At 34.4% G+C, this 20,367-nt stretch overlaps 2 protein-coding genes and 1 long non-coding RNA gene across 3 annotated transcripts; all 3 read left to right on the top strand.

Moving 5' to 3' along the window:
- Window positions 1-969: 969 nt before the first annotated feature.
- Window positions 970-6,030, top strand: LOC113703783 (pectin acetylesterase 8). The gene is made up of 12 exons (XM_027225262.2): window positions 970-1,220; window positions 1,319-1,401; window positions 1,771-1,900; window positions 2,012-2,091; window positions 2,377-2,463; window positions 2,571-2,695; window positions 2,786-2,846; window positions 3,170-3,223; window positions 3,309-3,386; window positions 4,682-4,787; window positions 5,402-5,547; window positions 5,657-6,030. Exons 1-12 carry the CDS (start codon window positions 1,100-1,102, stop codon window positions 5,783-5,785), a joined length of 1,200 nt encoding a protein of 399 aa, XP_027081063.1. The 5' UTR covers window positions 970-1,099; the 3' UTR covers window positions 5,786-6,030.
- A 37-nt stretch (window positions 6,031-6,067) lies between these two features.
- Window positions 6,068-6,398, top strand: LOC140012949 (uncharacterized). The gene is made up of 2 exons (XR_011819982.1): window positions 6,068-6,199; window positions 6,289-6,398. It is a non-coding gene; the product is annotated as an uncharacterized lncRNA (long non-coding RNA).
- A 3,358-nt stretch (window positions 6,399-9,756) lies between these two features.
- On the top strand, window positions 9,757-16,039 carry LOC113703781 (protein TRIGALACTOSYLDIACYLGLYCEROL 4, chloroplastic). The gene is made up of 5 exons (XM_027225260.2): window positions 9,757-10,464; window positions 12,442-12,688; window positions 12,962-13,316; window positions 13,729-14,066; window positions 15,455-16,039. The coding sequence occupies exons 1-5, from the start codon at window positions 10,190-10,192 to the stop codon at window positions 15,650-15,652; spliced, it is 1,413 nt and encodes a 470-aa protein (XP_027081061.2). The 5' UTR covers window positions 9,757-10,189; the 3' UTR covers window positions 15,653-16,039.
- Window positions 16,040-20,367: the final 4,328 nt, after the last annotated feature.

Below are 20,367 nucleotides of genomic sequence, written 5' to 3'. Positions count from 1 at the left end.
TTAAACGATAAGATTCGTCATTGGCTTTCCAATTTCTTTAGTCAAAGTCCAGATTCAGACAAAAATGCGTTACCAGTTTTTCCCATTTAAATAATTGTACTTTACCACAGTACATTACTCACGTTTTAGCGCGGAACTAAAGTGTCGGCCGCCTGGATTATTGAAGGTGTTAAGCTGTTTCACGATACAGCACATATCACTTCTTTGGGGGCCAAAAAAAGGCGCTTTTCTCCTTTTTTTTTAAAAAAATTTTGCTATGATAAATAAGACAAAAATACCCCTCATTATGAAAGGTAAAATAGTTTGCTATGATTAATTGAGTCTTACATGTTAATGTTAATGCAATTGCAAACATGACAAAACTTAATAACAAAGATTACCAATTTTTTCCTTTATAAAAAGATGATCAACAGTGGTTCTCCACTTATTCCTTATCTGGAGTACCAATAGTAATTATTTTTCACAAATTTTTAGTTTAAATCTCTTTATCAACATCATCATCAAATTTCTTTCTTCTTGATTAGAATTTACTAATTGTATTATTTAGTCTAAAAATGATGTCAACTTGGAAAAAGAATCCTCAAGATAAAAACCAACATGGTAAAACTTAATTTTCGTCCATAAATTAAGTGAATTGATGTTAAATTCGGATTGCATTAATGTATACAGCTAAAATCATGTGAATCTAATCATCCTTTTAGCAAAATAAGGAGTCAAATTAATAATGCTTTATAGAAACTTCCCTTTACATTTTCTATCTCACTAAGACAATAATTTTCAGATCTTCAAATAAGTATTAAATTTCAGTTACAAATATTATTAATTATTTTTTGTCCCAGAAAGAAGTTTTTAAAAAATGTTTCATGGAAATTGCTTTGTTTTTCTTTTTCTTTTAAAAATCCGACTAAGGTGGGATTCTCATTAATGATTGCAGTTGCCATACTTATATATATAGACAAGCTAAAGCATTTGTCATTCTTACTTCAGAGAGCTTTTCTCTGTTTTCCTTTTTAGCTCTCTACTTTTTCTGCTTTTTCTTTCGTTCATTTGTTTCTAATTTTCGTTACTGGTGATTGATTCTTGAAAAGATATAGGCAGAATGCTTAATGGGAGATTACATCTGTGGTTTCACATTCTTGTCAATGTCTTGATTCTGCTCAGAACAGAAGCCTTCTTTGTTGATATCACTTATGTTGAGAGTGCTGTGGCAAAAGGAGCAGGTAAAAAAGTTTCAAGAAATTCAATGAATTTTCTTTTTTTTATAAGGCATTTTTTATTTTGACATATATAGGATTGAACTTTGTTAACTTTGTTGCAGTTTGTTTGGATGGGAGCCCCCCAGCTTATCATCTTGACAGAGGATTTGGAGCAGGGATCAACAGTTGGTTGGTTCATATAGAGGTTGGCACTTTGTCATGATAACTTTAGCATTTGAGAATTTGAATGTGATAAAAAATATGCAGAATTTGATGTCCATTTCACCAAATTGTCTCATGTTTTTCAAGTTCTGAAGCTTTTACTTCTTTGCTGGATCAAATAGTAACAGTTTGCCTTTGATTGGCTTCAAAGAAAAGCAGTAGAAGCTGCTGCATGAAGTAACTATTTTGAGTCTTTGATTACCCAGTTTCAAGACAATTATACTGAACACGGAAACTTTCTGGATAAACTTGTTAGCTGAATTTTCCTTGCTAGGTGAAATATGGGATCTTTTTATAACAGCAAAAGATGTTCTTTATGTGTATGAACAAAGTTTATATTTCAAAATCTCAGGGAGGAGGATGGTGCAACAATGTGACTACTTGTCTAGATCGCAAAAATACGCGCTTGGGATCCTCAAAGCAAATGGCAAAGCAACTTGCTTTTTCTGGGATTTTAGCGAACAAGCCTAAGTTCAATCCAGGTAATATATCTTTAGTTAATTATCATGTTTAAGTGCAATGAATTACTTAGTACTGCATTTGTTTTTGTGTTCTTCCAAACTGAAATATTGCAAGTCCTTTTGAATTGCCAGATTTCTATAATTGGAACAGGGTGAAGGTTAGGTACTGTGATGGATCATCATTTACGGGTGATGTTGAAGCAGTAAATCCTGTAAGTCCACTGAAACTGATAAACAGTAGCTTTAGTTGAAAAGAATGAGATATAAATCCGTTCTGCCACGAATAACCAAATCGTTTGCCAACTGGTCAATAGGTATGCAAAAGTTAATATGAATTCTGCAAATCCAGTGTGGATTTAGCAGTAGCTGTTTTTTCTGTTGTAACACCAATTGACTAAGACGATTACAGAACTTATAGTACGTCATGATATTCAGTCTATGGCTAACCGCAATCCATATTTGGACTGGCGTCTGATGGACATGTCAAATCTGAGCAGGCTACTAATCTTCACTATAGGGGAGCAAGGGTTTTTGTTGCTGTTATTGAGGATCTGCTAGCAAAAGGAATGAAAAATGCTGAAAGTGTATGATCGACTGATAGCACACTCTCTTTGTTTCTTCCTCATTTTTTAGATACAAAAATTGCATGAGTTATAATTGCTTTAGGAGCTCATTGAACTCCCTATGCTAGGCTGTTCTGTCTGGATGTTCTGCTGGTGGATTGACTTCGATTCTCCATTGTGATAGCTTCAAAGCTCTGCTACCCTTGGGCACTAAAGTTAAATGTTTTGCAGATGCGGGTTACTTCATCAATGCGTAAGATTTTACATTGGAATTCCGCCCAAATTGAGTTCTTGTCACTTTTCATGAATTATCAAATGCAAACTTTGTAAGCTTTTACAACAGGAAGGATGTCTCTGGAGTCCAACATATAGAGGCTTTCTACAATGACGTGGTTAATACACATGTATGCTTCATTTTATTCTATCAAATTTTCACTTTTCAATAGGAAAATTATTTGATAGGACCAAGTAGACCAGTAAATATACTCGTTGGTTATATCAATGGAGACAATTTGTGATGTTTTGTAGCTAATATGCAGCAATTATGAAGATAAAAGAGCCCTGACCTTCAATCTGTTACCTCTCTTTCTTTTGAAGATATTAAAACTGCAATCCTTATCCTTTTTCTTCTGGCTGCTTCTATATGTGTGCTGATAAGTAAAAATTAAATGAATACGAATAGTCTGTTCTAACTCATTTCATGATTTGAATATATACTTGGTTGCAGGGATCAGCAAAGAATTTGCCTGCAACATGTACCTCAAGAATGAAACCTGGTCTGGTATGAGCGATCATATTCATATCATAAATTAAAGATGTTTGCTATGTAATCCACTTAATGCTGATTTGTTTCACCAATGTTGCAGTGTTTTTTCCCCCAATACATGGCACAAGAAATTCGGACACCACTTTTCATAACAAATGCAGCCTATGATTCATGGCAGGTGAGAATTCTTTCCAGATTAAAAAGGCGAATATAGTCATGCCAGAAAACTCTCTTCGATCTTCAGTTCATTGCTCTAGGTTTCTGGGAGACATGTCCTTAAATTTTCAAGATGATTGGTTTTTTCTATAGGTTTTTTAACAAAAGATTGTAACTGCCTCTAATTAGGATTATTATCAAATTGGAAACGAATCTATCCACACGTAAGTTAAATGATATCAAAAAAATTTAAGTAATCATTCTTCTTTCTTAATTGTGTTGCTAAGTTACCTGGTAATCATCACTTAAGCTGTGCTTGTTGTATTAAGTGTATTGAGTTGTTCACCAGACTGATCTGTGGAGCCCGGATAGGAGTCCTGATATTTCTTTTATCATACTCAGTGATGAGATAAAATGAGAAACTTGATTAAGATAAAACCATGTGCATAGTCAGAGGGGGTTGATAACCTGGTTTTAAATCCCAAACAAGTTTAGTGAGGATTAAATATATGTATAATTCTTGCTTTCAAGAGTCAAGACAGGTAGAATAATAGGACAGACTTCTTGAGAGAATATGTATAGCATATGGTTTCATCTTTTTGGTGTAGCTTTTGTTTGGCTAAAATGACAATTTCGTTCTTAGGATTGTGGCTGTTCTTCTAAACAAGATGAACCAACAATAGATGCTTCTGTTATCTTCTCTCGCTTCTGTACATAAGATGTCAAATTGTCAGCATTACGCTCGCTTAAAAATGTCTAAACTTAATTTGATTTTCAAAAAGTTCAGGTTTTACATCAAGGGGATATATAGTATATGGTTTCTTCTTTGTGGTGAAGAAATTGTTTTGGCTCAAATAACAGCATCATTCTTAATATGGTGGCTGTCATTCTACATATGATAAAACTTGGACATTTTCTTCTGTCCTCTTCCCTAATCAACAAATTATGCAAGCGGTGATACTGCTCATATGGTGCGTATTTGAACATGTTTAAACTTGGTGGCATTAGGAGAAGATCTGGTTATGGATAGTGCAATTACGTTCCTTAAATATTTCTTTCATAGTAAGCAAGGATGGAGTATTAGAGAGGGAGAAATTTCTCTAGCTTTTGATAACTGAAAATGACAGAGAATTTGCTGAGCTCACCTTCTCCTCAAATTCATCTTTTCTTCCATGGCAATGGCAGCAATATTCCGATATCTGTTACATATCACATAATGGAACAAGGATTAGTCCTATTGTGTTTCTTCAAATGTACCATTCTGTTCAGTTGCATCTCATTTTTCTGACTCTTGATTATTATTTTAATTTTGCATAGATCAAGAATATTTTGGCTCCTGGTGTTGCTGATCCCCATGGTCTTTGGCACAATTGCAAGCTTGATATAACAAAATGCTCTGCTAGTCAACTCCAAATCATCCAAGGTTATTGCTGCTTCATGATTTTCTCTTAAGCTCCAAAGATGCTTCAGGTCTTGTTACTTTCAGTTGCTGTAAAAAAGGTCACAAATTATCTAAACTTTTCACTCCACTCTACCAAATTATAAAAACTATTTAAAACATATCTAACAATGTGATGCTATAGAAAAGCAAGAAAGTAAGCAGAAGCTTTTTTTAATGGAAAATTGATCTGTTAAAAGGCATGTTACCCTGCTTAACTTGTAAGTTGTAGCATAACACAACCTGTATTTTTCTGGTCATACAGTAACAGAACCTCCTAGGACTTCTGAAGAGTAGCATTGACTTTGCTTCTGACTTGGGGAGCCCAAAGTTAAACTATTAGAGATGCAGAAGGGGAGTTATCCCCTTCCATCTAGCTTTATGTGATAGGATGAAATTGGTTTTGATGCTAAATCAGATCAGACTTAACACTCTGATCCAGTTTCTGGTGAATGATTGGGCTCTACAATTTCCCATAAAACCTCCTCTTTCCATAGATGCTCAACCTTAATTCCGATAGTTAGCAAGTATACAGTTAAAAAGAAACTGAGTGCGCTATCAGATGGATTATTTCTGACACTCTTTATGTTGAAGTTTAGGTTTCAGATTGGAGTTTTTGAGTGCAGTGAATGGACTAGGCACCTCTTCATCAAGAGGATACTTTATCAATGGCTGCTATGCTCACTGCCAAACCGAAATGCAGGAGACATGGCTCAGGGATGACTCCCCAAGATTGAATGACAAAGTAAGACATGAAATACCTCCTAAAACTGCTTCTGACTCTGTCCGTTGTCAATCTTTCTGTCATCTGCATCCTGAATATGCTCCTTTATCATTAAATTTGTTTTCTGCAGACAATTGCTAAGGCAGTGGGAGATTGGTTTTATGACAGAAGTCCATTTCAGAAGATAGATTGTCCTTATCCTTGTGATAAAACTTGTCACAACCGTGTTTTCGAGTCTCAAGATCAACCATTGGTATAGATAGATTCTTTCCATACAACTACATTTTATGACAAATTCCCTATGAGATAGGAGGATTTGGAAAGGAAAAGAAAGAAAAGGAGAAATAGAAGAATTTAAGTTCCTATTTATCAAGCCATTGCAATAAGAATATCACCAACATGCAAAAGTGTGTGTCTGGTGATCTTATTCTTGTATTGTAATCAACAAAGACTTCTGTTCCATTTGAATTTAATCAATTTATCAAAATTTTATATTTGTAGAAAGCATGAATATGCTTCTGAGCTCATTTTCTTTTTTGCCCTTTCTATGGATTCAATGATGGTGGTGTGACAAAATAGAATAACAACACAACCACTGGTCAGCCTGCAGTTAATGGTTTCGGCACTGATAACACAAAATCAATGGCAAATGTCATCAAGAAATATGTAACAGGTAACATTAATCAGGCTCCTTTAATCATCAGTGAACATGAAATCTTCCATTTGCAACAGCATTGATAGATTTTGCAGCTGGTTCTGCAGTCATACTGAAATATGTTGCACTTCCTTTATTGGCGAACGCATCCCTAGAGATTGAGAGGTTGTTGTGGTGAAGGGGAAACAGGGATCAGATGCTGAAAGAACATCCAAAATGTTGTCTTAACCACCTTATTTTGACCAAACATGGAAACAGTTAGCTGACGATGTATAGAGACCATCACATTTTCATGTTATTTAGTTCCTCACAGGTTTTACATAGGACTTTGTATACATGTTACACAAGTATTCTGGTGAAACAGGTGTCGTAGGATCTCTACAAGTCCAAGGTGATTTTATTTTGCCATTGGACTATAGCTAGAATAGAATGTATTTACGCTGATTATCTTTTGTGTGCATGTATGTGTCATGCGAGTGCTTTCTTGCCTGTGTATGAACACAGACATCAGAGGCGTCCAAGTGGTACCTCTCTTATGTTGCAGCTGCGGATCTCCTGTGGTTGGCAAGAGAAGCGGTACCTCTCTTATGTTGCAGCTGCGGATCTCCTGTGGTTGGCAAGAGAAGCGCACCATCCTGTGGAAGGTCCGAGATCGGGTTAGCATGACTTAGAGCATCCACAATGCTATTACACTTTGTGGAGTGTAATCCACATGCCACGTCAGCATTCCACTTTCTCCTCTTTTATTACACTTTCACTCACAATGGATTACACTCCACAAGGTGTAATAGCATGGGTCCACAATTAATCAAATATTTATTTTAATAATGCATAACTCATATCCCATAAATAAATAAAGTAATTTTTAAAACTAATTTTGTTATTTTTAAAAAATAAAGTACTAACTTTCGTTAAATTTTGTACATTTTGAATTTTTTTATTTTCTAAAAATGATATTATTAATTTTTAAGTTTGAATAATATATCTTTTTCTATGTTTCAAAAATAATATATTGTTATTTTTTTAAAAATAATTATGTAGAAAATTAAACAAATATTTGATACTTCAAATGCGAAGATATCATAATAATTCATACTTAATTAATAATTCGAAATGTAATTAGTTGAACTCCATAACATAATATTACATAAGTTAAATCAAATAAAAAGGCACAAATGACCCACATTCAATGGATTACACGCATCATACAGGTGATGCGTGTAATCTCCATGACACGGCTCCAATGGGGAGCCGTGTCATGGAGCGGTGTAATGGCTCCCCATTACACCCCCATTGGAGCTGCCCTTAGCTTGATCTCAATCATCCATTTCAAATTTAATGAATTTTGAAATAGACGATGGAGATTGAGTAAGGCCGTATGGGCCTTTAATTTTGATATAGACGGTTGACATCGAGTCAAGCCGCATAGGCCCAATCTGGGACCATCTACTGGACAGTCTAGTTCCTCCTACGAGAGCTGAGGAGGGCTGAAGTTCTGCCAGATTTATATTCTGTCAAAACCTTGTAAGAAAGAAATGGCCGAAAAAAAAAAAAAGGAAAATCTATAGACAACCTTGCAAAATACCAAAATACTTTGGGATGTTCCCCAGTATTCCAAGTTTGTCCTCAATAATCTATAGGATCTATTCTTAACTAATTTTTTGTACTTGCCTGAAAAATCTAATATGTAATGTTTTCAACTGCTTTTTTTTTAATCATTTTTTTTACATTTTGGCTTTTCTAAAGCTAAAAACAAAAAAAAATCTATCGTTTATGTTATTGGAATATGCATTTCTTATTTACATGAGCAAATGTAAAATGCCAAACGTATAATTCTTTTCAAAAGTCATTTATTTTTTCTTTCTTATTGTTTATGTTGAGCATTGTGATTTTTTATTTTTAAAAAGTAATAACAGTAATTAAGTTCTAAATAGGTCCATTAAACAAAGAAAGAAAATATATTCTTACAACAAAACTTTTGCTTTATTTACCAAGTATAGGTCCAATTCCACCTTTCTTCAACAATGTATGTTTTATTTGTTTAATCCTTGCATATTTTTTTAGTTCAAATCTACTTTAGAAGTAGACTCATTAATAAAAAACATAAGCTAACCTAAACTAGAAACATTATCAAAGTTTCTTCTTCAAATTATCAAACTATTCCATGCAATACCTCTTTCAAGTTTCAATTACAAATTTGCCACAGGCTTGTTCTTTAGGGATTCTATAACCCATCAACTTAGGGGTGGGCAAAATTATCCGCTAACCCGAAAACCCGTCATATCCGATTCGATCCGATCCGAAAATTAAGATATCCGATTTTTATTATTTGATCGGGTCAAAAAAGGGTCGGGTATCCGCTAAGATGCGGGGCGGGTTAGGGTCACATAATTAAAAATCCGCGGGTACCCGATCCGCCCCGCATATATATATATATTTTTTATATATTTTTATACACACACTATAAAATAATAAGTTATAACTAAATAAGTAATTTTATTGAACAAATTGCATTACAAATATGAGAGACTATAGTTTATTTACAAGATTCATTTGTAAAAGCCATGATCTTATATTTTATAGAAAAAAGTTTAATTAATGTGGAACATATATATTAAAAATTATGTTACTTATTTCAAACTTTTATTGATTTTGAATTCTTTTAATTTTTTTCCTTTATCTTATATTCTGTTCATATGCTTGTTTCTTGGTGGGAAACCTTTTTTTAGAAAAAAAAATTATTAAATCTTAGATGAATATGTAAAATATAAAATTAAATTGGTATAAATCATTTTTTTTTTAAAAAAATTAAATGATAAACGGGGCGGGTCGAGTACCCGCTGATCCAACCCTATCTCAGCGGTATCCGCTGATATAGGGTACCCGCTGATATGCGGGGCGGGTAAGGGTCAGAAAATGGCTGACCCGCAAGGTGCGGGTCGGGTCAGCCAAATGGTGAATGGGGCGGGTACCCGACCCGCGCCCACCCCTACTTCAACTTTTGACTCATGATTCATGGCAAAGCCTAACTTGCCTAGTTTTCTGATATAACTCAATGCATTAGTACATTTGAAGAGCGTTTCGCCATCTTGCAACAAAATTGTTGTAAAGAGAGTTGGTACCTTTCAAATATTTTGATTGTGCATCAAATAACTTTGGAGATGCCAACCATAGTTTTATAATTGGGAAGATATGCTAACCTGCTATGATCTCCTTTGTGCACATTAGAAGCATCAAGAATTGTTTTTTTTAGTTCCCTTTTCCAAAATCAGAAAAATCGGGACATTTGCTTGGGGATAAGTCTCAAGTATCACTGCCAATCCAAGAAGTTTTAACTATTTAAGTTGTATTAGTCAAGCATACTAAAAACCCATTGGACTTTGGTCCAATAATTATGGACGGTTAAGAGACTTTCTTGTATCAGATTTGACTTCTTTTCAGTGGATTCTCCGTCCATTTCTCATAATACACAAATACATGATATATGTCTTCATTTAATATAAAGGGATATGATCATTTTAAATTTGATTAAATGAAGGATTATAATCATTTTAAATTTGATGAATGCTAACTCTTATTACTAAATAAAAACACATGTTATACATTCACATGTACATTATAAGAAATGTTAAGAGAATTTATTGGAAACGAGTCAAGTTCTCGTGCACTAAATTTAGGGTTCAAATCCAGGTGTAATATAGGAAAGTGAAGTGCTTCCGTTCCTCAAAGTCTCCTCTCCATAGTAGTAGGGTAGATTGTAATTGTAGACCTCGGACCAAAAATTAAAAAAAAAGTACATTGAACAGGATAATGTCGTTTCTCATATTCTAAGTTCTAACAAACGAATCCTTCTCGGGCTGAACCGAAGAAGGGATAAGGAAACGAAAGCCTTCGGCCCTTAAACCCCCGATTCCCAATTATAAACAGTGCCATATCAGTTTTTTCACTCCAATTTTGCTTTACAAAACATTTTGCTTTTTGCAAATTTGTCTTTGGCTGCTTTTAGAAATGACGATGAAGAAATTGAGATGGGCAATGGACAGTGGGTTCTGGGATTTGGACATGTCTACGCCGGTTACTTTGGACGGCAAGGCACGCCCTGTCGCCGGCGACCCTCTGCCTCTGGGCGTAAGCCGCGGCGCCAGGCTTTCGAGGCCCAGACAGATCGATTTCTTCCAGCGTTTTATGGCTGCACCCTTTGTCCCTTCTTTCACTCCTGACCGCGGTCTTGCTCTTGAAAGGGTCTTCTCTCTTCCCCTGCCTTCTTCCATTGGTGAACGCTGGTAAACCCATTGTTCCTTCTTTTCTTCCTTCGGCCCAATCCCATTTTTTCGGATTAGTTTCTCTCTTCTTCGAGCTTAAACGAATTTTTGCTTTCGTGAATATTCGAGAGGTTTTTCTTTTTAATGAATGATGATGTACATTGTTGAAACATTGATTAGTTGTGGGAAGTTTGCAAAAATGGGGGACGCTTTGTTGTATTGATTCCTTGCCGAATTTAACATTTTTTGTGTCACTGTGTTTCTGTGCGTTGAGCATTATATTTAGTACACAAACCGGTACAAATGCCACTGTACGCTTTTTATGAAGTATGAATTAGGCAATGGATTGCACCTCTTTCACTAACTTTCTGTAATTCTGAGAGTGAACTAACGACTAATTGTGCGCTGTATGTTGGTAATAGAGAAAGTTTCTGAATGGGATGATGCCACAGAGTGATGAGGAAATTTCTATTAGTTTTTAGCATTTTTGCTTATTATCTTTTGATAGAAGCAGCCGGGATTGACTTCTTTTCAAATGTCATTTCTGTGGACTTTGTTTTAGATTCTGATGCAGAACAATCTTAGGTCTACTTCATAAGAATTGGATATTAGAAGATTGCGGGAATGAGCATTAAGTAGTCCAGAGGTGTCAAAATGGGTGATTTGGGTGGGTTTTTGTTGGTTAAAATGGGTAATGGGTATAAGTGAGTCAATCCATTTATATCCATTTAATTAGATGGGTATAAATGGATAAGTCAAAAAATGAATTGGGTAACCCAATTACCCATTTATAACCCATTTATTTTAACTTTTTGTAAATTCATTTTTGCAAACTAAGTTATCAATTTATACCACCCTTTGCACCTATCATTAGTTTTAAATATTTACTTATAATGCTCAATAAGTCTAATTACTAATTTTTTTCTCATCTGTAATCTATATCGCAAAATTACATACTATTTAATAATTGAACAATAAGAATATAAAATTTTGAACTAAGTACTATAAAAGTTAACATATAAATTTAATCCAAAAATTTTGAACTCCTAGCATGTTTTTTGTGTGTAAATTTCAAATTTCATTTTGAAAAGGTAGGAAAAGAGGCTAAAACTTGTCATAAATTGGTAATGCTGAAAAATGAGCAAGTTAACAAACTAAGAGAAAATAAAATGATAAGATGAAACCACCAAATAATAATGATGATAATGATGAAACAAAAGTAGTTAACATCATAAAAAAATCATGACAAAATGAAGAATTTGAAAAAAGAAAAAAAAAATGGGTGGGGGAAAAGAGTAGGCTTGGGGGAAGACAATTCTAAATAGATTAATTGGGTTTGATGTGCTACCCAATAATACCCATTTATTGGGTATTCATTTATACCCATATGCAAAAACTTAAGATACTCATATCTATCTATTCATGGACGAATATGGGTAAATTTAATTAAATGGGTTTGTTTGCCACCTATAGCATTAACCATGCTGCAGCTCTTCTTAGCGGAGTTCTAGCTCCATTTAAATTATGGCTAAGTTATGTAGAACCTTCAGTTTATTTGAATGTGGTGCTACTTGCATTGAGATGCAATGTTGCTGATAACTGTAGCTCACTTTGTTTTATGGCTGAGTTTGGGGCCTCAAGTATAGGGGAATGTTTATCAGAAAGGCATGCTTGGATGCCCTAATTAATGTGGCACAATTGTAGGCTGTTCATTGGGTAGCACATTTAGACTAATTTACCTACAAAATTTGCTTCTGCAAAATACGCGTCAAATAGTGTACATTCATTCTGTAAAATAAAATTAGCAAAAATGCTCGTTATCTTTATGACAGACAGCCAACCATACTAATGTCACAAGTTATCTCTACATCTGTCATGATCCTAAGCTACTAAAATTGCGAGATGCAATGTTGCTGATACTTTATTTAGTCATTACAATCAAAAGTTGCCCATATGTGGAGTCAGCATTAACTAATATTTATGTTCAAAGCCATGCAGGTTTGCAACATTACTTGGACAATTTAATATCCAGAAGTTTGTGACCTCTATCAAAAAGGATGGGACATTGCAAATGTCAGAACCATCATGGTTACAACGCATCAAAAAACACCTTTCTGAAAAATCCCTTTATGCTTTCAACCTCTGTTCAGAACTTTTGGTAACACCTGATGATACTCTTCTTCTTAGCTATGAAGGATATGGTGATGAGAAGAACTCTAGGACGAAAGCAGTTCTTCATCACAAGGCAAGAATGTACGAACTCAAAACTGTTATTAATTGCTTGTTTATGCATTTTTTATGTTTCAAATTTCTTTTTCCTTTTTCTTTTATCTCTGGCAGTAGTAGGATTCAGCACACATTGGTATGTTTGCATAAATTATTCCTTTTTTCACTTCCAAGCTAGTCAAATGTTCCTTTGTTGTTTTTTAGCTTCTGGTTGTACTGTGCTTTCGTGGCTTTGCAGTCTGTTGATTCTTTTCCTAGTACCCCTTGTAAATAGATACTTTTGTCATTGCAGTTTCCTCATCATAATCTCATTGTTGAAGCTGCTGGGCTAGAACGTTTTGTTGATCACAATGGTAACCACTGGGATGTTCCATTTTCTCTGGCAGCTGATGTTGCCTCAGTTCCTGCTGACTCTAGTACAAGCTATCATTTGTGCATTAATCACGTGATGGGTTCACCGAATGAAGTTCAAACTCAGTCAGCTGGTGGAGCACCTGCTGCTCTACTCCCCGGTTTGTGTGCCAAATGTGCAGTATCCTTTAAGAAGAATGCCAATATTTGGACAAGTGAAGCACCAAAATTATCAATGGTGCAACCTTACGACATTTTTTTGTCCGATCCTCATATTTCAGTGTCCACCCTTCTAGGTAAAGATAGGTTGAATGATCCTTCAAACTTTTTTATTTAAAAAGCAGAAAAAAGGTTTTACCAAATACTACTTTGGTTTTTGAACTTTTCTTTGTGTCGCCTAACTTCAAGGTCCTCTATCCATTGTTGTGTCAAAATTTTATTTTGTATTATAAATATATGGATAAATTTCATCTTGTCAGTTGATAACGTCATTGCTTGGTATTTATGAACTCAGTCTTATAGAAATAATGAGAAGACAGGTTTTCAACAGCTACTCTAGAGAATGCCATTTGCTTATGGAAGTTTACATGTTTGTCTATTTGTCTGATGATTTGCCGCTTTAATTAATTGTTGATCAACTCATACATGTGAAAGTTTTTTATACATTCCCTATTTCATTTGGTAATGACGCACAATATGCCCTTGCAGGTGCTGTTGTGACAGCATTTGTTGGTAATACGTCAATCAGAACACAAGGAGAACATGATATACAATATTTGAAGGGCTCTGGACTTCAAGCACAGGCAGAAAATTCTGCCATTTCAGCGGACCTGTTTGCATCTGCGTTTTTCTCAGCACAACATGGAAATTTCCAAAGGTTATTCCTGGATTTGACACGCATCAATGTACGTTTGGATTTCCCATCAGGGTTAAAGTTTCTCTCTGGTGCTGCTCGTGTGGGTTATAATCTGTATAATTCTCAAGAACCAAGTTGGGAAACAATTGAGACGTTATGTCCAAAAGCCACCTTGTCATTTCAGCAGCAGGTACGCTGTCTTATAATTGTTTACAGAGGATATTACTATCAAATCCACGATCAGAATCTTTTGAATAGCTGCTGTGACCCATGGTTTTTCTTAACTATATTGACTTGTGCTATACTCGTCAATGATGTTATCAAATCAGGAGTTTATGTTTATCTTTTATGGAGCTTCATGCAAAAGCTTCTCAGTCCCCTTTTTTAAGTGATCAACATGATAACAAACACAGTTTTGGTATGTGTTCTTGCCCAAAGTTGCTTATAGTTACCCTTGGAGTTACCTCTTTTTCATTTTTATCAAATCAGATACCTCTAGTTTCACCATCAAATCCTCCAATCTCCCGTCAATAAAGCAATTCTTCCATTACCCAAAAAACAGCTCTTAAACTGATTGTTATTACAAGAATTGATCAATTGATTGTTATTGAGAATTGATCAATTGACTTGTAAATTGCACATTGGGTAGTCGTAACTTTTTCTCTTCAACTGATTATTCCTGTCACATTTCTTCTTTGACATATCCTCAGCTTTGAGTGCTCCCTCAAATATCAAGCACTTCTATAAATTGTGAGGAAAACTGGAAGCAAGAGTACATCTTGCTGCACTGCCTTCTTTTTATTGGATTTGGATTTAATCTGTGTCCCTCTGCTGTAATAATAGTTGGTTTAAGCAGAGGCAGAGAAAGAGGAGGGGGGTGTTGGTTGTGGGAAAGAAACCAAAAGAAGAAGGAATGTATTTGCCCACGTATAATGTGTAGGAGAAAGGTGGAGGCAGAAGTGAAGAGTTTGGGGTGTGCAGAGCTGAGGAGTTGGAAATGGAAAGTTAGTGGGAGCAGTGACAGGATATGAGGAGGGAGGTCTCATTGCATAGGAGGTAAGAATAGGAAGATGCAGTGCAGTGAACACATGTTGGGAAGCAAAGAACATAGTGGGCGGGAGGACAGGGGACTGGAGAAGTTAGTGGTGCTTGTGTCGAAAAGGGAAGGCTGGGTTTTCCTATTTACTTTTGTTGCTAACAATGATCAGAGCCTACATTTCATTAAACTACAGAGATCAGCATCTTCTGGGATTCTCTAGAATGAAAAAAAAATTTATTGTTTCTCTGTTAAAAGAAACCCCTCTGAAACATGTTCAACTTTTTTTTTTGGGGGCAAAACTTTAGATGAAAACACCAAAGGGTAAATTATGAAAGTTAAAGGCCTTCAGTAGTGAAGCTATTAGCAGTTTTCGAGTTTTTGTCTTTTGCATCATGTTTTTTTCTGCAAATTGAAGTCTGTTTGTTTTGCCAAAGCTTCAGAAGGAACTTGACAACTTTCTTCTGGGTGTCTTGGTTGGTTGTTTACCTCTCATGTAGTAATACTGATGATTGATATCATTTTGAACCTTCTCTTTGCAGATTGCTGGACCTTTCAGCCTTAGAGTTGATTCTGAAGTAGCACTTGATCTGAAAAAAGGGAACTGGTACCCAGTCATGAATGATCCTGTATTTGCAGTTGAATATGCCTTGCAAGTTCTTGGTTCAGCAAAGGCTGTTGCTTGGTATTCACCGAAGCAGCGCGAATTTATGTTGGAACTTCGTTTCTTCGAGACCTAAAACCATAAATATTTTTCCAGAATTTGTTCTGGGCAGTCTAATGGTTTCACCTCTTTGGCTCATCATTGGTCGTCATCTTTTTATTTGTATTATGTCGTTTAAAATTAGTAGCAATCTAGCCATCTTGGTTGAGTTGATAAGCATATGGACTTGGAACATCAGAAGTGCGAACACATTCCAGCATGTGTGTGTAAAATTCTAGAGGTAATGATCATGTGGTTCTTATTGTTATTGATAGTTGGAAGTGATGATCTTTAAGATCACCAATGATGGGGTTATAGCTTTTGACACTTTGTGATCTGCCAGTCGGGATTTGAAACTGGGAAAGATTATTTTTAGACAGATCCCAAAGTGATAAATGCAGACTTTTCGAAACTTTGCTAGTTATGAGTTAGTATTTGTTTGTGTCGAATTGTTTATTGAAGATTCTTTAAATGAGAGATATAGCAGTTACATTTAGTGCAACTCATCACCGCATTGGAAAACCTCCCCGAGTCTTCTTGAAGGTCAATTTTGATAGTGCAACTTTTCCTGAGGACAGCTCCTTTGGTGTTGGACTGGTTGTACGGAATATAGGGGTGCCTTTGCATGTTTTGTCGGGGAACTCAGAGGAAGCTTTTCATAACATGTTATTGAGTCGTACGCTGCAACCCTTGGGATGTTCCTGACATTCCAGTTGAAGCTTCTAAGAGTGATCATAGAGATGATTCAGTATTTTTTTTGGTATGACCTACAAGTATCTGCATCTGATTTGCGGTCTACGACTAATTCTGTTCGAATCGGGCCGGGCTCCTTGTGAGGGTAAGTGCTTCCTACATTGTCCTTTTCATTTTCATGAGTTTCGAATCCGAGATCTCGTGGTTAAAGGATGTAAGCTTTTTTTACTTGCACCAACATTTGTTGGTATTGAGGTAATTCAGTGAAAGACATTATTGAGCTATGAATTCGAATGATTCGGCTTGCTGGACTCCGATAGATGACATAATAATGCCCGGGGTTTCACAAGCCAAGAGGCTTCCCGGGTGCTCCTAAAGAATTTTGTAGCCGGTTTGCTTGCTAGGAATGTTTGTGGATGGATTCTCCTCCACCAGGTCTTAGCTGCTGTGAGAGCATACACATAGCTGCTCGCTCTTAATAGGACAAAATTTTCAGTTTTCCTGTAGAAAAAACATGGTACTTGTTAATAATTGATGCTACTAATCAACAAAATGTGGCACTATCTTGCTAGCTAGTAAGATGCATTTGGCTATGTTGCAAAATTTGTGCCTTTAAGCTTTAAAACATTTTGCTTCTAGTCGTGCATTTTTTGCTTTTACAGTTTTGTTCCGTATCATTTATGGGTTGTTTAATCTTTGGTGGCATAACTAACCTTGATTGATTGGTCAAAACAGAAAATGTTTTCCTACTGGTATGTCCTTTGACAAATTCATGCTCGAATCCTCTCTACACTAGAAGCAACATTGATGTATGCGTGAAATTCAATAATTCCATTGAAGTTTTTTTTTCCTTCCAAATAATATAATGTGCTAACGTTGTAATGAATAATTAATCATATGCGATAAACATGACACAAATGCATTTTGATCAAACCCAATATTGTAGTGAACATGATTTATTTCTTGGGATCACGATAAATAATATATGTACGTTACTGTTTTATTAAGCACTACGTTTTCATGCGTAAAATTCAAAGGTTGGCGATATTGCCAGATCAAACTTGAGAAACTTCAAACTCACAGACAAGAAAACCAAAGAGCTTGTCAAGTAGGAAAAAATGGAAAATCTGTTGAAAACCCATGTAACAAGTGTTTCCATTACTTTATAAAACCTAACTTTTTAAAACCTCCCTCACAAGAAAGTAACCTATAATCTACACCTACATTTGCAAGTTGTGGTGCATATATTGAAAACTGCGTGGCAAGAGTATTAAAAGATATGCATTTAAGGAGAAAAGAAATTACAAATGCAGCGTTAAGGCCGCCGGGAGATATAAATGAAAGACTTATCTGTACTTTCTAAAGGCAAGACCTATGGACCAAAGCCAGGCAGATTCATTGAGCATTGTACTAAATCCAACCGCTTTTGTAACCCCATGGTCTACATAATAATACTCAAACATGGAGCAACTCCTCTCCCCAAAAAAAAAAAAAAAAAAAAAGCGTTCATTTTAAAAGGAATCATATCAAAACTTTTCTTACTTTGAAAAATCTCTAAGACATGTATTGATTATATACTTATTTTATTAACCTCATTTTTAACGTATTTATATTAAAAACTCCTTCTAATAAATAATTTTCTTTCAAAAAATCCTTCAATCCAATGAGACTCCACGTACCAAAGTGACACAAAATTCATAGCATAGAAATCCAATAAACATATTATTCAATTCTAAAACATCTTATGATATAAATACAAGATCATTATACACACGAGTATGGAAACTCAAAAACACAAGATCATTAATTAATCCTTGCCCCTCAAAAAATTAATTAGTTGCATTCAAATTCAAATCCCCTTAGATTCTCAATTTCAATTGATAACTTATTCGTGTAAAATGCTTAACAAAAACTCTTAAATCCGCATTGTTTTATTGCAATTCATGACTTAATCACCATGACAGGTCTCTTAGTTGAAAACACAAGAACTTCTTTCCTCCTAACATCTTTCTATATACAAAGTATGAGGAGGGGTTTGGCGTTAAAATTTTATGACATCTTTTGATTTTCTAATTCTATCCTTATAAAAGTAAAAATTTACTAAAGATAACTACTTCAATTTAATAACTTCTATTTTTTGTTCCCTTTTTGCAAAAAAAAAAAAAAAAACTTTTTTTTGCAAAAAAAAAAAAGAACAACCTTCTAATAACTTCTATTAGTTTTAATAAAAATAACTTATTTTTTTCTTAATTTGTACACCCATAAGGTGTGCTTTTCCTACTAGTTGACAGTTAATTGTCAAAGACAGAGGACCTTTAATTTATCCATTCAACTCTAGTAGAGAATTTGGACCTTCATCCTCCTGAAAGAATTTTTTTTAGTAATCTTGATTTTTGGTTGAAAACAAGGAAGAAACAAAGAATCATGAACGTAAGTGACATAATTAATTAAGCTTCAAAAATAAATAAATAAATAAATAAACAACCTAAGCAATATATAAGGATGGCAAGAGTATCGGAGAAATCCATGTAAAATAAACCTTGAGCAAATATTTTGACAAAACAAAAGAGATAAATGTACAAAACTATCTGTTTAAGCCAAAAAGGAGGAAAAAAAAGACCCAAGAGCATATAGCTATTGCATTTGCTTGGAATATCCTCCAAGCAACAAAATAATGAAGTCTATTGGATTCTCTTTAATGTGTTCATTTTTATTCTTTAATTCAAATCATATGTTTGTCTCGATGCTTGTATCCGTCAGCAATTGCCACCCAATGATAGATTGTTCTTTAATCAATCTTCAAGACTTCAGAATGATGAGTAAACCATGATTAAAAATTAATGAATAGCAGTGAAAACAATGCAATAAATACAAACTTACGCAGTTTCACATATGCCATATTTTGTCCCCATATTAGAACAGGATCTATAATTGCCATATGGCTTGCCTTATCTAGAATAGCTAGTGAAAGAAGAAATCAAGTCACTGGATAAAGAAATTGAATAGGAAAGACTTACTATTGGTCACAATCAACCTTCCAAATGTTGTACGTAAATGTGTTGTCATTCATAGTTGATTAATACATAGCATAAACTTTTGAACTTATCTTATCTGTATTGTGGTGTAGATGTGTTTGAGTCAAATTTTGTTTTACATCAACAGATATTGGTTTAACTTCATCACATGCTCCTGCAACTAATACAACTAGTACTAAAGCACACCCATGTGTGTGCAATTTAAGAATAAATTAATTTTTATAAAAAAAATTTTAAATAAATTGATAGTTATCTTGGTAGTTATGTCAATTGGTAGTTATTTTGGTAATTAAACCTTTTTTATAATCAAGAGTTTGGATATTTAAACCTATTGGTAGTTGCAACAAAAATGATGTTGGTTATATATAAGGATTAATCTTTCCTACACTATCAGCGTTGGATGAATGACAAATATGCAAAATTTGAATTTGAAATTCAATTTTTGCACACATGTCATGAATCCAACGATGATAGTGTATACATCGTCAGTGTAGGAAAAATTTACTTTATATATAATTGGATAGTTAGGATAAAATTTAGTCTTCATGAGGATAACTATGAAGGTTTAAGAAGTGACAAAAGATGTTTAATAGATGATAGAGATGAGGGTAAATTTGAAAATACACAAAGTTACAACTAAGTTAATTACCTACATAAGTTTTATTATTGTAAAGATATCCTCTCCTAATATATTATTTAGAAAAAATTTTCATGTTTTTTATTGTAAAACTTTTTTTGATCTGCTTTATGTGATAAGAAGGGAATTGAAATGAATATTGTTTCTCTTATAAATAACCATGACTTGCTGGGCCTACAATTTGAGTACACTTCATGGAATGAAAAAACAATTACCTGGAAAAATGTATTAACTACCGAACTTTTATGCTGCGATTAAATTAAAATTAAGAAGTATTTGAACAACATGCTTAAGGAATAACAAGTATTTTAAAAAAATGATCATATCCAAACAGACTTAGTAGTTTAATTCCTATACAAAAAAAAAAAAGAAAAAACGTGATAGTAG

Source organism: Coffea arabica, chromosome 8e (genome assembly GCF_036785885.1).
Source record: "Coffea arabica cultivar ET-39 chromosome 8e, Coffea Arabica ET-39 HiFi, whole genome shotgun sequence".
Lineage (NCBI taxonomy): Eukaryota > Viridiplantae > Streptophyta > Magnoliopsida > Gentianales > Rubiaceae > Coffea > Coffea arabica.
The sequence above is the reverse complement of the archived record's forward strand: the minus strand, read 5'-3'. Positions and strand labels throughout refer to the sequence as shown.

Excerpts from the sequence above, each read along its gene's own strand:
- LOC113703783 (XM_027225262.2), top strand. The coding sequence starts at position 1,100 with ATGCTTAATGGGAGATTACATCTGTGGTTTCACATTCTTGTCAATGTC. Across the intron at positions 1,901-2,011 it reads CAAGCCTAAGTTCAATCCAG|ATTTCTATAATTGGAACAGG; the intron begins GTAATATATCTT and ends TTGAATTGCCAG. Across the intron at positions 2,092-2,376 it reads ATGTTGAAGCAGTAAATCCT|GCTACTAATCTTCACTATAG; the intron begins GTAAGTCCACTG and ends AAATCTGAGCAG.
- LOC113703781 (XM_027225260.2), top strand. The coding sequence starts at position 10,190 with ATGACGATGAAGAAATTGAGATGGGCAATGGACAGTGGGTTCTGGGAT. Across the intron at positions 10,465-12,441 it reads TCTTCCATTGGTGAACGCTG|GTTTGCAACATTACTTGGAC; the intron begins GTAAACCCATTG and ends AAAGCCATGCAG. Across the intron at positions 13,317-13,728 it reads TTCAGTGTCCACCCTTCTAG|GTGCTGTTGTGACAGCATTT; the intron begins GTAAAGATAGGT and ends ATGCCCTTGCAG.